The sequence below is a fragment of the Sinohyriopsis cumingii genome, chromosome 6 (genome assembly GCF_028554795.1).
Source record: "Sinohyriopsis cumingii isolate HCF-2022 chromosome 6, ASM2855479v2, whole genome shotgun sequence".
Lineage (NCBI taxonomy): Eukaryota > Metazoa > Mollusca > Bivalvia > Unionida > Unionidae > Sinohyriopsis > Sinohyriopsis cumingii.
In genome coordinates this window covers 150,161,109-150,180,363 of record NC_142966.1, presented here as the reverse complement: position 1 = coordinate 150,180,363, position 19,255 = coordinate 150,161,109, and the positions used below count along the sequence as shown (strand labels likewise).

Sequence of the window (19,255 nt, the reverse complement as noted above, 5' to 3'; positions counted from 1 at the left end):
ATGACTAATGTCAGTGTCAAGTATTTTCAGCTAAGATCAGCATTAAAGTTTACTTATAGCTAAATGACTCAAAAAAATGGGGTATGTCTCTATTTATTGCTTTATTTATTTATTTGTATATTTATATAAATGGATTTTTTCGGAATTTCCATTTTTGATTAAGTTTATGATCACATGTTTTCTCTAGAATGCATAATTGCATGAATCCTTGCTAAATTGAATGAATTTCACCTCAGCTAGCAGAGTTTTCAATAGACACATACCCTCAGGTTTTGAGGCATAGAATTTAAATGCTGCCTATTTTTGATGCGCGGAAATTCCAACTTGTACATCTTTTTGATGCACATAGATTTGGGCTGGAGCATCAATCTTAATTACCCTTGATTTGCCTTTGGCTTAGTTTCTTACTAACAGTGCACTGTCCATAACAAATTTCCTGATTGACATCTGCTCGGGAACAGTTAACACCTTGATGGCCAATAATATTACACCAATGGAAGATATATATGAACTGGGTGGAGCTAACACTTAGGTGCAACTGAATTGTGTTGAATTGTTTTGAGATTGTGTTTGAAGTTTATGATAGAGGAATAGGAAACAATTATGACACAAACTGGCTGCTTTTTGATTGCATATCAGAATTTATTTGTTTGGACATCAAATTATAATCAGCTGGTCAGAACTGGAGCATATGGCAGCTCGCGAAACCGGTTGTCAAGGTGTGAACCAACTTGAATAATTTTATTGGCAATTAATCCGCTTCATTTAGCGGAATGTTTAAAATTTTGGAATAATTTATGACTTCACTGGATTCATTTCTGAAAAAAATATTGGTGTTGTTTGATTGCGCATTAAATTATAATCAGACAAAACAGGAATATATGGCTTTTCGTGAAGTCAGTTTTAAGCATGGGAAAGCATTTTAATTAATGGATCATTCAGAAAAAAATGGAATGGACATAACACATAGTGCATACATCTGAACTTTAAAATCACAATGGTGCAAAGAAGTATATTTTATTTTCTGTCTCAGTCTCAGAAACAACCTGCCGGTGATGAATTTCCAACCTTTAGACTAAACAAAACCCATAAATATAGTGACAGCTCTGAGAAGGAGAGTCAGTCTCCAAAATAAGAATGAGTGGAAAAGTGGTATGACAATTCTATGATGTACATCCTTGATATCTGAATAAAACTTTCCTAGTTGTATGGGTATATGTTTGCATATAAAATGATTTGATCTGATCAAAATAGAACATGAGAAGTTGTAAATTAAACTAAGTGAAAAATAATCCACTGTCCATTTCATATACAAGATATACACATAGTAACATGTAGTTAGAAAGAGAAACACTTTCACAAAATTCGGATTGTATGCTTCTTACAAAATACTGTAAAATTATCTCATTATTTAACATGAGACAACAGATCTTAAACATCATTTGTTTCCACCAGTAACAAGGAATCACAGCTATGGGCACATGACTGTTCAAAAGAATTTACTCTCAAGATTTCAGCTTTGACTCTTGAGATTTTAATGTTGACTCTTGAGATTTTGGAGTCAAGGGTCAACTGACTCTTCACTTTTGAAATCTATTGAGAACTCAGGCAAGTGAGCAAAAATTGTGCAGTTTCCCATGAGTGTAATAAAACCTGCAATATTCAACAACATTAATAAAGTTTAATCTGATCAAGCAAGCACTTGATTCCAAGATCAGTCTCTGCAGTCAGGTGCTTATTAAATTTTTGCAGTTATTAAAAGCATTTTATCAAGTGAGGTTGCACAATGGTGGACATGCTTTTTTATATTCAGTGGTGATATCTCAACAGTAACAGTTCTAATGCAAAGGATTTGACTGTGCCATTGTTCACATTAACCCCATGAGCTTTTTGTCATTTTTGCCTGAAAATCGAGTAGGAAACACATTTTGAAAGCTATTTCTAATAGATTCTAAAACACCAAATCCCCGGTCATCTTTCAATAACATACTGCCTAGTTGTGTTAGAAACATCATTTTTCGTTGGCTATTTGACTCGCGCATGAGCAGAAGGGTAAAATTGTTTTTTTTTTTTGTTGTTGTTGTTGCTAAATGGAGCCATTATTATTGTATGGAGACCACTCTTTATTCCAAATGCCCGTCTTATCCTACTTTTTGCAAAGGCTCATCTCTATGTTTGCAGTTCATACCGGTTTGCCTTAGATCTGAGACCAAAAAGTCTAAAATCCAGACACAAAATGGGATTCTGACCACTGGCAAATTTTGCATTAAAAAAAGTCGGGTCCAAAAAATGAGGTTCTCCTATCTGTATTTTGTAGTGCAACTAGATATTCCAGATTATTTGGTATCATTGTAGAGCTACATCTGTCTACCATTCTATAATACCACCCACTTTATTGTATCATGCATGACCATGACGCTACAGAGCTCGGCAGTAGGCTACTACCTCCTGCCCAGTAAAGTCGTTGCTCGGGGTTAACGTGTTAAAACGATCAGTTGCTGAGCTGGTGATGAAGATAAAGAACTGCAACTTTTAGCTTCATTCATTACACTTTATCACACAGTCACCTGTTGAAGTATATTCTAATTGGTCTGTTCATTGATACTGTTCTATTATGAAAACTACTCTCCTTAAAAATTAAAGATATCCTATGCAAAATTTCTCCCTCTGCTTAATATATATATATCAGTCGTAATGTTCACTTGACATGCATGTCAAAATTTACCCATGAATTTCTTGGCAAACACAATACATTACATAATGAAATCAATCAAGCACAGCAATTTGCAAGTTGCATCAAAAGAAGTTACCTGGGAGTAGAACTAAATAAGATTGCAAATCAATCACATGACTAAAAAGTTTGTCCATCAATACATTTGTTGCCTCAGGCTACTGTATACATGCACTCGGGTATGATAGATAATAAGTTTCATTGACAATAACCTGTCACTGTTGCATCAGGGCTGATCAAATCCCTTAGTCTATCACCTCAGACAAAGCACTATTTCAGAATGAGAACTTTTTTCCACCTGTTTTGCAACAAGTTGGGCAAGTGTTATGGGTAATTTGTATTCTTCACTTAATGCCCTTTATCTTGATCTGGACATTGATGCCCTCTGGGCAGGATTAAATCTACCTCTGTCCATTTATTCATGTCCTGTGATGTATCACACCTACTATGAGTGGTCATTGATAACTGCCACATGTGCACAGGTTCTGCTTACCATTTGAGTAACTGGATTAACAGTTAAATCACCAAACGAGTGGAAGCCATTTGATTTGTTGTGTCTTAACTGCATTACACTTGAGGTAAATGTGATTAGATTAATGAAAAGCACTTTAACAACAATAGTCCTTGTTGCCTTTAAGAATTGACTAAATGAAAGTAATGATTCTAAAAAATTTAATTGATTATTAAGAGTATCAACTTCCCACCTGTGATACTTTGTTTAAAGTGGAACTGTTACACTTATAAAGGAACTCAGTTATTAAAACTAGACAAGTGATTCAGCTCTTAAATGAATTTTCTTAACTACTTGTCCTAGACAAGTGGATGGAAAAATAACATTGACAAGCCCAGTACCTGAATGTATCCTTAACACCACTAAGGTTTGGAAAATTTTAAATTGCTGGTCTTTACACACACACACACACACACACACACACACACTGGCACAAACACATACAACTTATAGGGACAATCAGATAAGTTGACTTTTTGTGAGCCCCAGCCAATTAAAAAGAATTAACGATACTGTCTTATCATGATGATTATTATAGTTCACGATATGACAATGATCAAACAACATGGAGATTTATGATGGGTAGCTGTCAGAGCTGTTCTGTCCCAAGCATTTTTATTTCTTTCCTATGTTAATGGACATGGCAACCACAACAAAAAAAACCACTAGATTTTTGTGTTCAATGCATCTGATTAAACGACAGTAGTTTCAAATTGTAGAGATATGGATCAGCCCAGTGTCTTTTGGACCAGATCAATCCCTTTTTCATATCTTTCTCCACTCACTATTCTGACTGAAATATACTTAATTTTATCACCTGGTTGAAGTACTCAAAATCAATACTGGCTGGTCCCATGTGTAAAGGCTAAGTGGATTCTACTACAACTGGCTGGTCCCATATGTAAAGGCAAACTGGATTCTACTACAGTATTTTTTCTTTGATAAGCTCATAGGCTTTCCAAATAACTTTTTTTGGGAGGGGGGGGATTGAGGTATGGTGAGGGACATGCAAAAGGCATTTTCCAATACAGGTGTTTTAAATTGGTAGATTGTTATGTGTTGGCACATCAGCACATGTAAAACTACTTAGTACTGATATAATGGAAGAAAAAATGCCATGCCCAGAGATTCGGTGATGGCTAATCTGGACCAGTCTGGGTAGGACTCAAACCCACAACCCACTGACTGTAATTCTCTCATGTTGGCTTCTCCACTACAATGGCTGAAGTTAAAAACTTGGTGAAAGAATAGATGGGCTTGTTGTTCAGGCTTGGTTTATCAAGGTAGAAATATGGTATTATGACCCTAAATATTGATCTAGTCTGGCACAACAAATCAGATTGTGTTGACTAGCATTCAACAAGTAGCTGCTAGAGGCTAGCTTAGAATCAGGGTTTCCATCACTCCAGCTCTCTTTGCATACTTTGGAAGGTTGTTGAGTAACTGATGCAATCAAGAACATTGATTATAACAGCAATATTTTCTGGGTATAAATCTTCACCATGTAAATATGTCTTGGGATTTCCATAACTTTTCATGGAACTTCAAAAATTTCTTGCATTTGATTTTGTCCCTGAGGCTAAAGAGTTGCCCTATATCAGTGTAAATTGTTCCCATAGCCAAAAGAAAATATTTCTAAACATTCTGCTAAATTCTCTTTCTTTTAAATTAATTTGCATCAAAAGATTTTATTCACCTTTGATCACAGTGACCTCCAGCAGTTTAGTTTAATACTTGGATTTATCTTTATTTTCATTTAGCTTTATTTTTCTAACAATGTTCTATATGTAGTCATGAAACATGGTTATATTCAACTTGAGTGCTACTTATTATCATTGGCTAAAGTAGATCGCAGTGATCTACATTTTATTCTTCAGTGATGAGATTTAGTATGTGCATTAAACCGTTTCTGACACTGATATATGTACAGTCATAAAACCATGAGTGCATTCAACTAATAGTACTATTCACCATGGTCAAAAGCAGGTCACACTGATCTACTTTTTAAACTCAAGTGATTATATTAAGTTTTTGTATTTAATTCGATTCGTCTGACACTTTTGCCTGCACAGTCATGCAGCTAAAAGCCATTTATTTTTAGGACTGATATTTACATTTCAGAAATCTAGTTTATAGCTGTAGTGGCACTGTATTTGGAATATACACGATTTTAGAAGTTGAGACTAATCATAATGTGGAATTCATGCCTCTTTAATAAAAACAAATTCTTTCTGATTTTTTTGTTGTTGTTGTTGTGGGGTTTAATGCCATTTTTCAGCACACGATAGGCTATGTATGGCAGCCAGTATTAATGGTGGAGGAAGAACCCAGGAAGAATCACCGACCCACGAGAAGCTACTGGCAAGCTTTCTCACATACCCACATTGGTCGAATCCAAGACTCCAACCCACATAGACAGAGGTGAGATGGCAGTGATCCATAATGGAGAGCGCTTTAGACCACTCGGCTACTCGGGGCTCCAATTCTTTCTGATGTGAAATACATAAACATTATACTCATTTTGGTTATTGGCCATAAAGTATTATTAATCTTACATGGTTTTCTGAATTTGCTTGAAGATTTGGAACCTTTGATATATTCATTTATGATTATGTGAGCAATGTATGTCTTCCAGTGTTCGCAAAACATATCTGAAGAATCTGTGATCACATAAACATTGATTGATTTTTTTCAGGATATGTACCAGATACAGATTCTGAAATGGGAACCTTGACCTTAAATTCACCTCAGGATTGGGCAGAAAAAGGTGGTTTCCATGGAAACTTGGAGATGACAACTGTACAGGAAAGTCAAATTGAAAACTTTCAGCCAGGTAAATAAGTATAGGCCCAGAAAGATTAAAAAAAGCTTCATCATTTTAATAAAAAGGGTGCATTCTAGAATTTTTTTAAAGATTGGTATTGGGTGTTATATGAGGATTAATTAAACTTTATTATTTTCTTAATGACTTTAGAGGTTTACAGACCTCAGAATAAATATCTGATCAGTCAGTTACCTACTTGATTTTTTTTACAGACAACACTGGCATCAAACATAGTGTTTTTTGAAAAAAAAAGCTTTCTCCTTAAGTTGGCATCATTTCGTTGCTTGTTATATTTTATACATTTTTTTTAAAAAGGAGACTTTGTTAATTTTCAGTAAATCTTTTAGTAATGTTTCAGTGTAAAGATTTGTCTGATTTATATGATGTCAGTCGGGTGAGCAACCTTGCAGAGGGATTTTTCAGATGTGATTTAAAGCTGAATTAAAATTTTTAATCAGTTTTAAATGTGGATCTAGGAATAAAGCAATGAATTTAAATTTTAATCAGTTTTAAATATGGATCTAGGAATATAGCAATGAATTTAAATTTTAATCAGTTTTAAATATGGATCTTGGAATATAGCAATGAATTTAAATTTTAATCAGTTTTAAATATGGATATAGGAATATAGAAATGAATTTAAATTTTAATCAGTTTTAAATATGGATCTAGGAATATAGCAATGAATTTAAATTTTAATCAGTTTTAAATATGGATGTAGGAATAAAGCATAAATTTAAATTTTAATCAGTTTTAATTATTGATCTAGGAATAAAGCAGTGAATTTAAATTTTAATCAGTTTTAAATATTGATCTAGGAATAAAGCAATGAATTTAAATTTTAATCAGTTTTAAATATGGATCTAGGAATATAGCAATGAATTTAAATTTTAATCGTTTTAAATATGGATATAGGAATAAAGCATAAATTTAAATTTTAATCAGTTTTAATTATTGATCTAGGAATAAAGCAGTGAATTTAAATTTTGGTCAGTTTTAAATATGGATCTAGGAATAAAGCAATGACTGCAATGAGACTTCCTTTTAGCAGACGAAGCTGGGACCAAAGTTTTCATGGTTTTATAGAGATATCCAGTAAACAGAGGCTTGATAAGTATAATAAAGATTGTTGATAGGACTGAGTTGCAGTTACTTGTCACTGTCATTCTACTCAGTACAATACATTTCTCCACTACACTGCTTATCCCTTTACCTCATGCAAGTGTCTTTGGATGCCTCTACTCCATTCGCATTGAAGCGCCTTTTGACGCCTCTACTCCATTCACATGGAAGCGCTTTTTGACGCCTGCTGTAAACATGAGCCATTTCAAGCTGGTTTTTGTAGTGCCACCTTCGGGGGGAAAAAAACCTTTTTGATACTACATTCATTTCTGCAAATGACAATTACATCAGATCACACGGTCAGTGTTTATGTACTGGTCAATATCTGCTATTTAAAGTAACTTGGTCATAATCTCCACTCTCCAAAAGGGCGGTCGCAGATTTCATTCAGTACGTGGCGGTGAACAAGTTCTCTCAAGATTTTAAAGCAAATAAAAATTTCGTTCATGCCAAATAATTACACAGCTATAACAGTCGGACTTTACTCTTAAATTTGTCCGCACATAATAGATGTGTACCAAAAATGTAAAATGGTTAAAATTGCTGTTAAACGTAACATACACTACATTGCTTAACAGTTCACAGGCCGGCCTTTGCGTATGGAGTCGAATAGGTAACAGGTATTCTATTGATAGCATGCTGCACTTTGTGACTATGCTCTATGAGGTAAAGGGTTATACTTTTTAAAAAAAAAATACATGTACTGGATGCAAGCTTGATATTAAAATTAGTAACACTCACTCATGAAAATGCTACATTTTTAGCAAAGACAGCAGGTTTGAAACCCTTAAAATACATGATCCTTTAGACAAATATAATTTGAGTCATCCACTTGTCCCAAGGACAAGTAAGTAGAACAGTTGATTTGGCACAGTCAGTTTTTACCTGGTCAGGACAAGAGGATGAGTGACTTTCCTTTGGAATGTCCTTATTAGACCAAAACTGCAAGACCAGTCAGCATTGGAGGCCGCATTGCAGAGAGGCAGATTTAAGGATTTAAGGAAATGCTCTTAGTTTTGTCATTCAGTGGTGCTGAATGGAATACTGCCTTCTCAATGGCCAACTGAAAATAAGTTATAAATAAATGTAAGATTTCATTTTCTTTTAACCAATGAGAGGACAGTATTCCATTCAGCGGAATTTCACTTGCATATTAAGTGGGTGCAGTCATGGCCATGTTGAGTTGTAGATTGGGAAAATGGTCCTGAAAGATACAATAGTAGACCAAACTTTGGATAGGCATTCAATGTCGAATGCCTGCGAAATGTAGAAAAGGAGAGAATTTACTCCCTTGTATTATTTTATGCTATATGTATGACTGATAGATAAACTGAAGCTGTGATACAGGTCCCAGTGGAAACATCGAGCTTTCCATTGTGTGGAAGTTCTGATTGGTTCAGCCAAAACACAAAAGGTAAAAAAGATTGAAGTTGATCTAAGTTGATCTGTATTTGGAATTATAGCCTTTATTATTACCATTCTTTCATGAACATATTACAGTTACGCTTGTTGAGTGTCTTGCACAGTTTAATTTGTATGCACCTTTTCATAAAAATTACCTCAGTTTGTAGCATCACATATATCACTGAAAAAGAGTAACTTATGCGCACTTGGATCAACGTATATGAAACAGCTATTACCAACTAGCTGAAATGTTATCTGGAAGAATGTGTTTTTGGTTGAAACAATGAATAAAGCAAAATCTGCATCTAATATGTTTGGGAATAAACAAGAATTTAAGTGATGCTATGCACGATTTGCACTGTATAAATACTGTACATTATCGTACAGCCTGGTCTTCCAGGTAAACTCAACCCAGCCCATGATTTATGTAGTCTTTATTTACCTTAATTTAGTTTCATGTTGGAGAAATCAGAAAATATGCACATGCAAAATAATGGTCCCAAGATTTACAGCCATTATGGTAGTAAACACAAAAAAATCTTAAAATTCAAGTTTAGACCTTGGCCCATGGATAAGCTGATCCCCACCCCCTTCTTCCAATCCTTTATTTTGTTGGTAAATTATTTGGTTTATATGCATGTATATATGGTAATGTGTGCACCATTGTGCCCAGTCAGTAGATTGATTAAGTGTGAATGGTAATGACTTGCTTGTAAACTTGCAAGCTTACATTAATTATATTAGATGATATAATGAGACAGTTAGTGCTTCCAGTCACCAAATGGGAAGAAGAATTTTTTTTAAAATTACCCAGATCAAGAATAGTAACCCAATAATGTAAAAATAATTATGTTAATTTAAATCTTTCAGATTGACGATTGTTCATTTGGAGAGTAATCAAATGTTGTAATATTCTTTAGTAAAATAAGAAAGTAAAAAATGGCATCCTATTACATCCCCAACCAGTTAATGATTACAGTTTTCATATACCAAATGTTCAATAGAGCAACAAGATTGGTTTTTGGTTTCTCCTTTGTCACACAATCACAGCACCAAATGGATACTTTTAATATTTTCAAAATTGTGGGACAAAGATCCCTTTGGTGTCTCAGATTACATTATTTGCAGAATAACAAATTAAACTTTTTACACAATACAGATGAGGAGCTATCCATTCATTTTTTAAATAAATTCCCCATAGGGTTAGAAGCAGACCTTGAAAACCGAGAAAAACCTCAAATTTTACTTTGACCTTAGAAACCTAACAGCCTACAAAACTGAATAAAGCCTAAATTTAAAAAAAAAATTATGAATGGCTCTACCTCAGCACAACAAAAATGCTTTCTTGTACACAGTTTTTGGTTATGCTAGCCGAGTGTTAAAAAAATTGTACAAATTATTTATTAATTTTCACTTTTTAATTTTATTTATAAACAAACTTAAAGCATGCTTTCTCAGATTTGTAATAAATGCTATGATCACCATGCAGATAATCTTGTAACTGCTTTGTGTCTTGAACCTCAAAAGAATTTTAAACTTTGAAAACCTATTTTTAAAAAATCAAATTTAAATGTTTTTTTAAAAAATTCTGACCTTGTGCCCATAAACTGGTGTTTCAAAATTAAGTAACATGGGTATCTTAATAATTTAAATCTTGATGTTTTTTTAAAGATGAGTTTTAGGACATAAAATTCTGTTCTGTCTGTATCTGAATTACTTTCACACTCTAGTGTATCAAGTATTACACAATCACATTTACCTCAATAATTTATGGCCTTGTTATTGGATGTCATTGTAACTAGGTTTTGTTGGTATAATGTATACTAACATTACAATGTAAATCTGGTACTGTAACCCTACATTTATTTTGTAAATCCCTGTTCATGAGGACATACCTTTAATTTCTTATTGTTGATACCTGTATCAGCATGTTGTATCTAACTTTTTTTGTGGATACCTATTTAATTTCTTCTTGTGGATACCTATTTCAATTTGACTAACCTTTAATTTCTTGTGGGTATGTATTTCATTGTGAGATACCTTTAATTTCTTGTTGATACCTATTTAATTTCTTGTTGTGGATCCTTATTTCAATGTGACATACCTTTAATTTCTTGTGGATATCTATTTCAATGTGACATCCCTTCAGTTTCTTGTGGATGTCTATTTCAATGTGACATAGTTCAATTTCTTGTGGATATCTATTTCAATGTGACCTACCTTCAATTTCTTGTTGTGGATACTTATTTCAGTGTGACATAAATTTAATTTCTTGTGGATATCTATTTCAGTGTGACATACATTCAATTTCTTGTTGATACTTATTTCAATGTGACATACCTTTAATTTCTTGCTGTGGATTGCTGTGGATACCTATTTCCATGCTGTGTAGCTGAAATTTAATTATCCTGTAAGTGAAACTATCCTCTTTTTTGTGCCTTCTTGATCTTTAAATCTTCTGAATTTACCTTTTAATTCTTACAATATAGTTATTATTGTGATGACGTGTTTTAAAATCCTTTGCCTACAGAGATAAATACATACATAAGAACACAGTTATGTACTTTACTCAGTTTTTTATTTAATTGGGTACTCTGTAATTAAATCCACTTTTTTATTTAAAAAATCCCATTTGTAAATCCAACTGATTAAAAGTTAGAAATTCTTCTTGATCTCCATTAATTTGTTGTTTTTATCTTTTATACATCCTGTAGGATACTTTTTTGGATCTTAAGGGTTTATGTGATAGGCATGTATCTGCAACAGTATGTAACATGGCCTCAACCCAAGATAAGATATTTGAAGCTAAATTGCACTATTCGTAGCTTATAGAAATTCAATTTTTGACATTTTTTTGTCTCATTGAATTAAAGGAGACTAGAAATCAAAATGTTCCTTTTACGTATGTAATTCTCTGCAGATTTTAATTCAACTGCAATGTTTATAAATTAAATATCGTAAGCGGGTAGTGATTATATTGCGTGGAAGATACCACGATTCTGTAAATTGCCAAGTTTTGATGAGACGACAGATCACGTGGTACCGTGACGCTATACTAGCCAGTTCTTGAATACAAACATAAACATTGGCGAGCACAGCAGACAGGAGACCAGTTTTGGGTTGCACATTCAAAAGTTGAATCTGCAGTCTGATATAATAGTTTATGTACTGTACTGGTAAGTGCTAAAAGAAATTTGTTAGGCACAGGCCCTGGGCTGGTGACTTAAATAAACTAAAGTTCTGAATGAAATTCCACAAGCCCGGACAGTTCATACCTGTCAACTCTCAAGCCGGGAGAAAAAAAACCCGATTTTGGGGGTATTTCCTCGTCTACCTCCCGATCTCGTAATATCTCTCAATTTTGCGCAGCGAAGTCCCGATTATTACATTATGTCTGTCAATTTTCATTTGTCGGAAGAAAAAAAACCAACACCAAAACATTTTTAAATATAACGTATGCAATCCACAGTCTAAACTGCCACTCTGCAGACATCGTAGCAATGTGACTGAAAAATTGTTAAAGCTACGTTAAAAATTCAAATCACATGCACACATGTCTAAACCGGCACTGAACCAAATAATTAATATCATACAACAGTTTTTTTTCTTCTTAAGTAAATAGAACGTGAAGATTAAACATTATTCAAGTAAATTTCAGATTTTTTAAACAACTACAACAGTACTATAGTATTAAAAAAAATTAAAAGAATAAAATTGTCACCAATTAGCTTAAATGAATGATCACTTTGAAATTTTCTCTGCAAACAAAATCGCATCTCCATTTCCGCCAAAGAAACTCGGCCAGTTAACACCTGACATTCCTCTACCATATATGAAAAGTTTAATTACCATGATTAAATTACAAGGAATAAAACAAAATATACCATGCAGTATATGTGGGCCTAAAGAACTAATTCTGAATAAATATTTTATTCAGCAAATAGTGTTACATGCATTAAGACTTAAACCTAAGGAAATAAGGTGGGGCATAAAACGTGAGAAAAAGTTGCCACAAGTACGGTAACTTGTGACTGCAGATTTGAACTGTTAAAATGAAGTCCATGGCATCGTAAGTAACAACAAAATAGGCATCATTTATTTGGTAATCAATTGCTGGTGCTTACACATATGCATACTGTCAAACATGGTTTCTTTGAAGTATGTCCAAAAGGCAGTCCTTTTCACAAGATCAATGCAAGGATAAGGATTATGTTCATTAGTCACACCGGCTTTATCATTTGCGTACTTAAATCAAAACTTTAGCTATTTTGCAGTTTAGCCAGAACTGACCAGAATATGCAAAAGGGGCTTGTCATGGGGGAATAATAAGGCATATCACATGGAGAAAAGGCATGTCAAATGGGCGGTCGCACATTGGGGCAAGGGGGGTAAATAGCCTAGCCCCCCCCCGTTCTATTGTCAGTTAATGTGAGACTTTGACCTTTTTTTTTTTAATCGCTGCTTTTTAAACTGCCCAAGGAATAGTTTTATTTCAGTTCCAATTATTACAGATTACCTTTTATGCATACTACATGTATACAATGCATTTTTTTAATTAAAATTTTTAATTTTTATAAGATTACTGAAAATTGTGTATTCTCGAAACACGACAGGTTTAGAATCTTATTTTTAGCAAAGCTTCCATTTGATTAAAATCAAATCTAAATTTCACCTAGGACAGTGGTGATTTGATTTAGATTGTGCCGTGTTAAGGCATGTATGTCAGCATCTTGAAAATACATTTACTCATTTCACCAGCGCAATCAAAGTTTCCTCAGGCAAACAATTTTTGTTTCGACAAGCCTGACGGGCACCTTACTTTGAATACAAGATGGGCCGGAACTAAAACCAGAAGGGGCCCAGGGTGTCGGGCTATCCGATTTGTTTTTAGCACTGCTGTTTTTAGATAAAATATATGTGGATTGATTGTTGCATTTTGTGGTCACTTACTCGTCCTTCTGCCTATTTTCGTAACTCACACATTTAACACTTTTCCCAGGATTTAAAATGTCCAAAGGTATGTCTGGAACAGCGCCAACTTTTAGTCTAGGCCTAGCATTTGCGTATCTTTGAGCTGCTATTTTTTCATGATCCCTCTCGTAACATTCCTTTGAGAAATGTAAGGAGCACATAGTGCTGTATGTTGTTGCTTTGAAATTGACTCGTTTGTAATAATGTACCCATTCATTCATTATGCCTTTATTTTTCGGAAAAGATTTTTTTTATTTTTATGTCAACAGGCTTTTCTTAATGTTCTAATACACCCATAAGCAACGCAAAACGGTATTGTCTTTTACTCTGTCAACTCCCACTTGGGCTGCTGGAGTCGCTACTATGACGTCACATCCCGAAAGTAACCGAATAGGCGCAGAAATTTTGCATATGAGGTCATGGATATTCAGCTCCTAGAAGATAGGCCAATATTTAAATATTGGCATTATGGTCGCAGATGATACTTCAGAATAAGGTTTTCTGCTATAGTGCTTTTATTATTATTCTATATTTCCATTGGTTTCTGGTCTCCTTTAAGTGTTTATTCAAAGATGACAGAGCAGATCCTATTTCCAGTCATGAGTCCTTTCTTTTGACAGCACAAAGGCTGCCCGAGACAGATTGCCTTGCATGGTAGCATTTTCCCCATTTCAAACAGATTGTACTTCATGCACATCAAGTTGACCTTGTCTTCAAATGAAATTCTGAGTGTGAAATTGACACCAGTAATTATTTTCTCCTTCACATCTTCTAGATTTTATCACAAGCATGGAATTTACCATATTCATTCAAGTATGGTGAAGGCTGTGATATGTGAAAGGTTTGATGCATTGTGAAATGGTGCTGACGATTAAAAAAAATGCAACCTTATATTATTGCTAAATCAAGCAATATATTGTAGTAACATTATTTTTTAATAAAAATAATATATGGTGGCAGTGCACTATAGAATGTATATTTTTAAAACATAATAAGGCTTGGAAGTTGATACTTTTACTGGGCTTGCAGACTATTATGGTTTTTTTCATAATGTATCTTTCTGTCATAATGTATCTTCTTTTTCCTGTGGTTCTTTTTTAGGTTGACCTTTGTTTGTTCACACTTTTTCATAATATTCCTAGTTTTCACAATTAAACCTATTGTACATTTTGTCCAGTAATTGGAGAACAATTATGTAAATAAATTGTGATCGTGTCAATAAATTGTGATGATGTCAATAAATTGTGATGATGTCAATAAATTGTGATAACATCAAAGTCAGACTTGTCAGATGTTCACAGAAAAATTGGTACAATTTATGTATCGTGTTATATATCATACCAGAGCGCCAAGTGGCAGAGTGGTATAAAGCACTCTCCGTTACGTATCACTGCCATCTCACCTCTGTGTGCATGGGTTTGAGTCTCGGATTTAGCCAATGTGGATATGTGAGAAAGCTTGCCAGTAGTTTCTCTTGGGTTGGTGGTTCTTTCTGGGGTTTTCCCCAGGTTCTTCCTCCACCACTAATACTGGCCGCCATGTATAGCCTATTGTGTGCTGAAAAATGGCGTTAAACCCCACAACAACAACAACATATCATACCATGACCAACATATCATGATATATATTATATAACAATATACAGTTCCATTCAAAGACTCACCCAATCCCTTAGCTGAACATTTCATACACTGTAGATAAAACTTTTAAGATGTATGTGGGCTCATTACAAAAAATATTGTTTTGTGGTTGCTTACAGACCAAATAGCTTGGTGCTCAGCATTAAGAGGTTAGTATTCGGCCTGGTGTCAGGATAATGTGACTGGGTGGGACATCATGCTACATGTCTGTGACATGATGCCCCAGTGCTGGACATCACTATAAACTGCCACACTGCAAACATCATAACAATGTGACTGAAAAATTGTTAAAGCTACGTTAAAAATACTAATCACACACACAGAGAGACCAAATAGGTGACATAATTTTTAATAATTTGTTAGCCACATAGATGGTGTTTTCTTTAATAGCATTATCATCTCTTTATTGGTTACATATTGCTTAGGGTTTGGGAGCTAAGTGCCTTGATGAGTCATACCAAAGACTTGTAAATATGTTACTAACAGCTGCCTCGCTTGGTGCTATGCGTTAAGAGGTTAGTGTTTGGACTGGTCGGCCTGGTGTCGGGATAATGTGACTGGGTAGGACATGATGCCCCAGTGCCAGACATCGCTATAAACTGCCACACTGCAGACATGGTTACATATTGACTGAATTTTAATAAAAAAATACGTTAAAAATCCAAATCACACACACACTGGCCTGAGCAGGTATCAAACTTGTGACCTTTGGATCATGAGTCCAGTTTAAAATGCCAGTTAAAGTATGGTAAATCGAGGAAGGTTTGTGCCAGTGTATATGGTAAAGATCTTGACAACTTTATTAATGGTCTGCAGCAAGTGATTGCATGTAAAATTCCTAGGGACAGAGAGAGTTGATATAATCAGCTGAAATCTCTTTACATAAAAAAAAGTCAAGAAACATTTGGTATGTTAAATTTTCAGCTGTGCATAACAGCCTGAAATAAATGTGTGTTAGTTGAAAAAATTTCACATTGGAAATTAACAAGCTGTAAAGAGGGTGGATAAAAGACAGGGTAAGGTAAATATTTGTTTTACCACATGCAGTTTAGATCATTGCACCTTTCAGTCATTTTTTGTATAGTTATCAGTATGCACTGGTGTATCTCGGTTGATTTTAAGACTTAGTTAAAATGTACACAGTTGCTTTTTTCTTACTTATGTGTAAGGGATGACTATTCCCATTTTCACTTGCCTGTCATGATGATGCTGAAAAAAATGTCATAAAATAATTATTGTTTATTTTTCTGAGTCAAAATTGGGCTAAGTTATTGACATGACATTTTACTTGCCCAAAATGATTTTGGCTGGCCTAGACTAGTTGGGCTATGGAATTGTTTTTGCCTGCCTATATGCACATTACTTAAGATTCTTGAGTACATTTGTTAAGCTGTTTATTAAAGTAAAAGTTGTCATCTTATCACATATTTCTATATAAAGGACACCTGCTGATAAGTGACAGCATTTATGAAACCATTATCTAAATAAAATTGATACAGCATACTCCAAATAAAGTACCTTTCATGACAATTCCTGTTACAAGATAGGCATGGTCATGGGTCCCATTTTTATTATTTAATACTAAACAAATTGTCAATTGTGGTCTCCCTTACAAGAACTGCCATATTTGGTGAGGTGAAAAGCTTGTTCGTTTCTGCTAGGCAAGGCACAATTTTAAAATAAAATTCAATTCACAATACTTAAGTAATGATGCACAACTGTGTGGAATTATTCAAAGAGAAATTGTTTGATAATATCCTAAGTACATTAAGTAAGCACATTGTACAGTCATTGTCTTAGTTTAATGATTCCACCTTGTATATGGGAGGTCAGTGGTTCAAACCCCGACAGAGTCATACCAAAGACTTTTAAAAATGGTACTAGCCTCACTTTGCGCTCAGCATTAAGAAGTTAGTGTTAGGACTGGTTGGTCTTGTGTCAGGATAATGTGACTGGGCACCTCATGATGCTACATGTCTGCAGCATGATGCCCCAGTGCTATAAGTATCATACTGCAGATATCGTAGCATTGTGTATAAAATTGTTAAAGCTATGTTATATATCCCAAAACACACACACACAGTTTAATGATTATTTTGGGCCATGGATGATCAAATGGTCTAAAGAACTCACCTTTACCAGTCAGTGTGATCTCACATATGTCCACAAAGGTTTGAATCTTGGGCTCATAAGTGAGTATATATAATACCTGAGAGTATGCACTTCAATAAAGCCATATAAGCAAAGGCATGCTGACTTAGTCTTGGTCAGCAAGCCAGTTGACACATTCTAAAACTAATATCCGGATGATCCAGACTCAGTCTGGTATCATACATCTTCATTCTGCAGTGTTCACAAAATATCCATGCAGTTCTTTTCTTTAAAACAAATTAAATAATGATAGTTCCAAATAGGGAAATAAAATATGTAATTGAATAAATTATATAGAAATCTGCAGTGATGTGCTCTCTCTTTGTGTATGCATATATATATATATAGAGAGAGAGAGAGAGAGACACACACACACACATACATACATACATATGATTGAGATAACATGTGGGACTTAAGAAAAGTTATCATACTTCTATGGTGGTCTTGATACCAGAGTTTTGATTTAGCACCCAGTATGTTGATAATATCTAGGTATTTAGGTATGTTGGATAGATAAATTAATAAGTAAACAGAAATATTCATAAATAAAGTTGGATTTTAATTCTTAGATTTTATACACTATATTAGCAACCAGCCATTTAATGGAGGTGCAGGCTAAAAATTTTTGGAACAAAATTTCCAGCTCTCAAGTAGCTTGCAACATTTCTTGCGCTGCCTTATGGGAAAAGATACTCTTTTATAGGCATTATAGTTCTTGAATAAAGTCAGTAACGAGCCAGACACTTCCTTATCCTATGGCCAGTCCCTTATTTGCTTCAACATAGATAATATATATTGGTATTATTTCATAAAATTATATTTTAGAATCAGTACAATGTATAATCACTTATAAATCTATCTGCAAACTGCAGAGGCCCAGATCTGTTATCAAATTATACACTGACAGTTTACGAGGAGTAAGCAGTATAACAAAACCACAGACCCTGATCAGCTGGTTCATTATGCAGTGGCAGATCAAGGCCTCTGTTGTTTGCAGTTGGACTTGTGAGTATAGATGGTAACTTTGAGCTTGGGGCATATTTAAAATCCCTGGTGACCACGGACACATTAACTATGATTAAATGTTGAATGGCATGAGTGATTGCTTGAATAATTGCTTGTTATTAAATAAAACATCCCTGAAGTGACTTTGGTTACTTTTGCCAGGTATCATCAAAGGGGACAGAAATTGCTATTCATGATCTGTAATATCAAGGTGGTCTTAAATCTGGGGTTGTTAAACAGGAAACAATCTGTTCTTAAAAATTTCAATAATTGCACTGGGCTGATCATTAGGCTTGGTTTTATCTGGATGTGTGTGTGTGTATGTGTATGTGTGTATATATATATATATATATATATATATATATATATATATATATATATATATATATATATACACACACACACACACACACACACACACACAGAGTTGAAGAACCTGGCTTGAGTAAGCCATGGAGCATCTATTTCTTTCAACCACAGTGGCTTGTGTGGATGTGTCCAGTTTTTGTGCCATAACAAAATAATGCTCAACATTCGATTATCTTTATTCTCTGTATAAGATCTAAGAACTTAAGGGGACATAACTACCGGTGACAGAGAATGTTCCTTTATACTCGCTTAGAAGTTGAGTCAAACTGCAAAACAGTAAAGATCCTGATCTGCTGTAGCATAATGTGCCTGCAGATTAAGGTCTATCTTGTTTGTTCTACTGATTACTCTGTACAAAGCGCACAGATCCAGATCTGCCTGAGCATTATGTGATCTGGGTCTGTGCAGTTTGCAGTTGGACTCGTCTTATACTATCCATTCTCATCATCATAGATAATCCTTTACTAGATTGTTGCCCTTGTTTCTAAATCAGCCTTGGTTTTGGTATAGGTTATGTACTTACT

At 34.3% G+C, this 19,255-nt stretch overlaps 1 protein-coding gene across 3 annotated transcripts in view; it reads left to right on the top strand.

Annotated features, from left to right (window-relative positions):
* Nucleotides 1–19,255, top strand: part of LOC149798257 (uncharacterized) — a 298,006-nt gene that overhangs the window by 118,731 nt on the left and 160,020 nt on the right. For all 3 annotated transcript variants that reach the window (XM_089963392.1, XM_089963390.1, XM_089963391.1), the window contains exon 5: nucleotides 5,938–6,075. In XM_089963392.1, coding sequence (XP_089819518.1) covers nucleotides 5,938–6,075 — 138 coding nt within the window. The remainder of the gene's footprint in view (nucleotides 1–5,937; nucleotides 6,076–19,255) is intronic.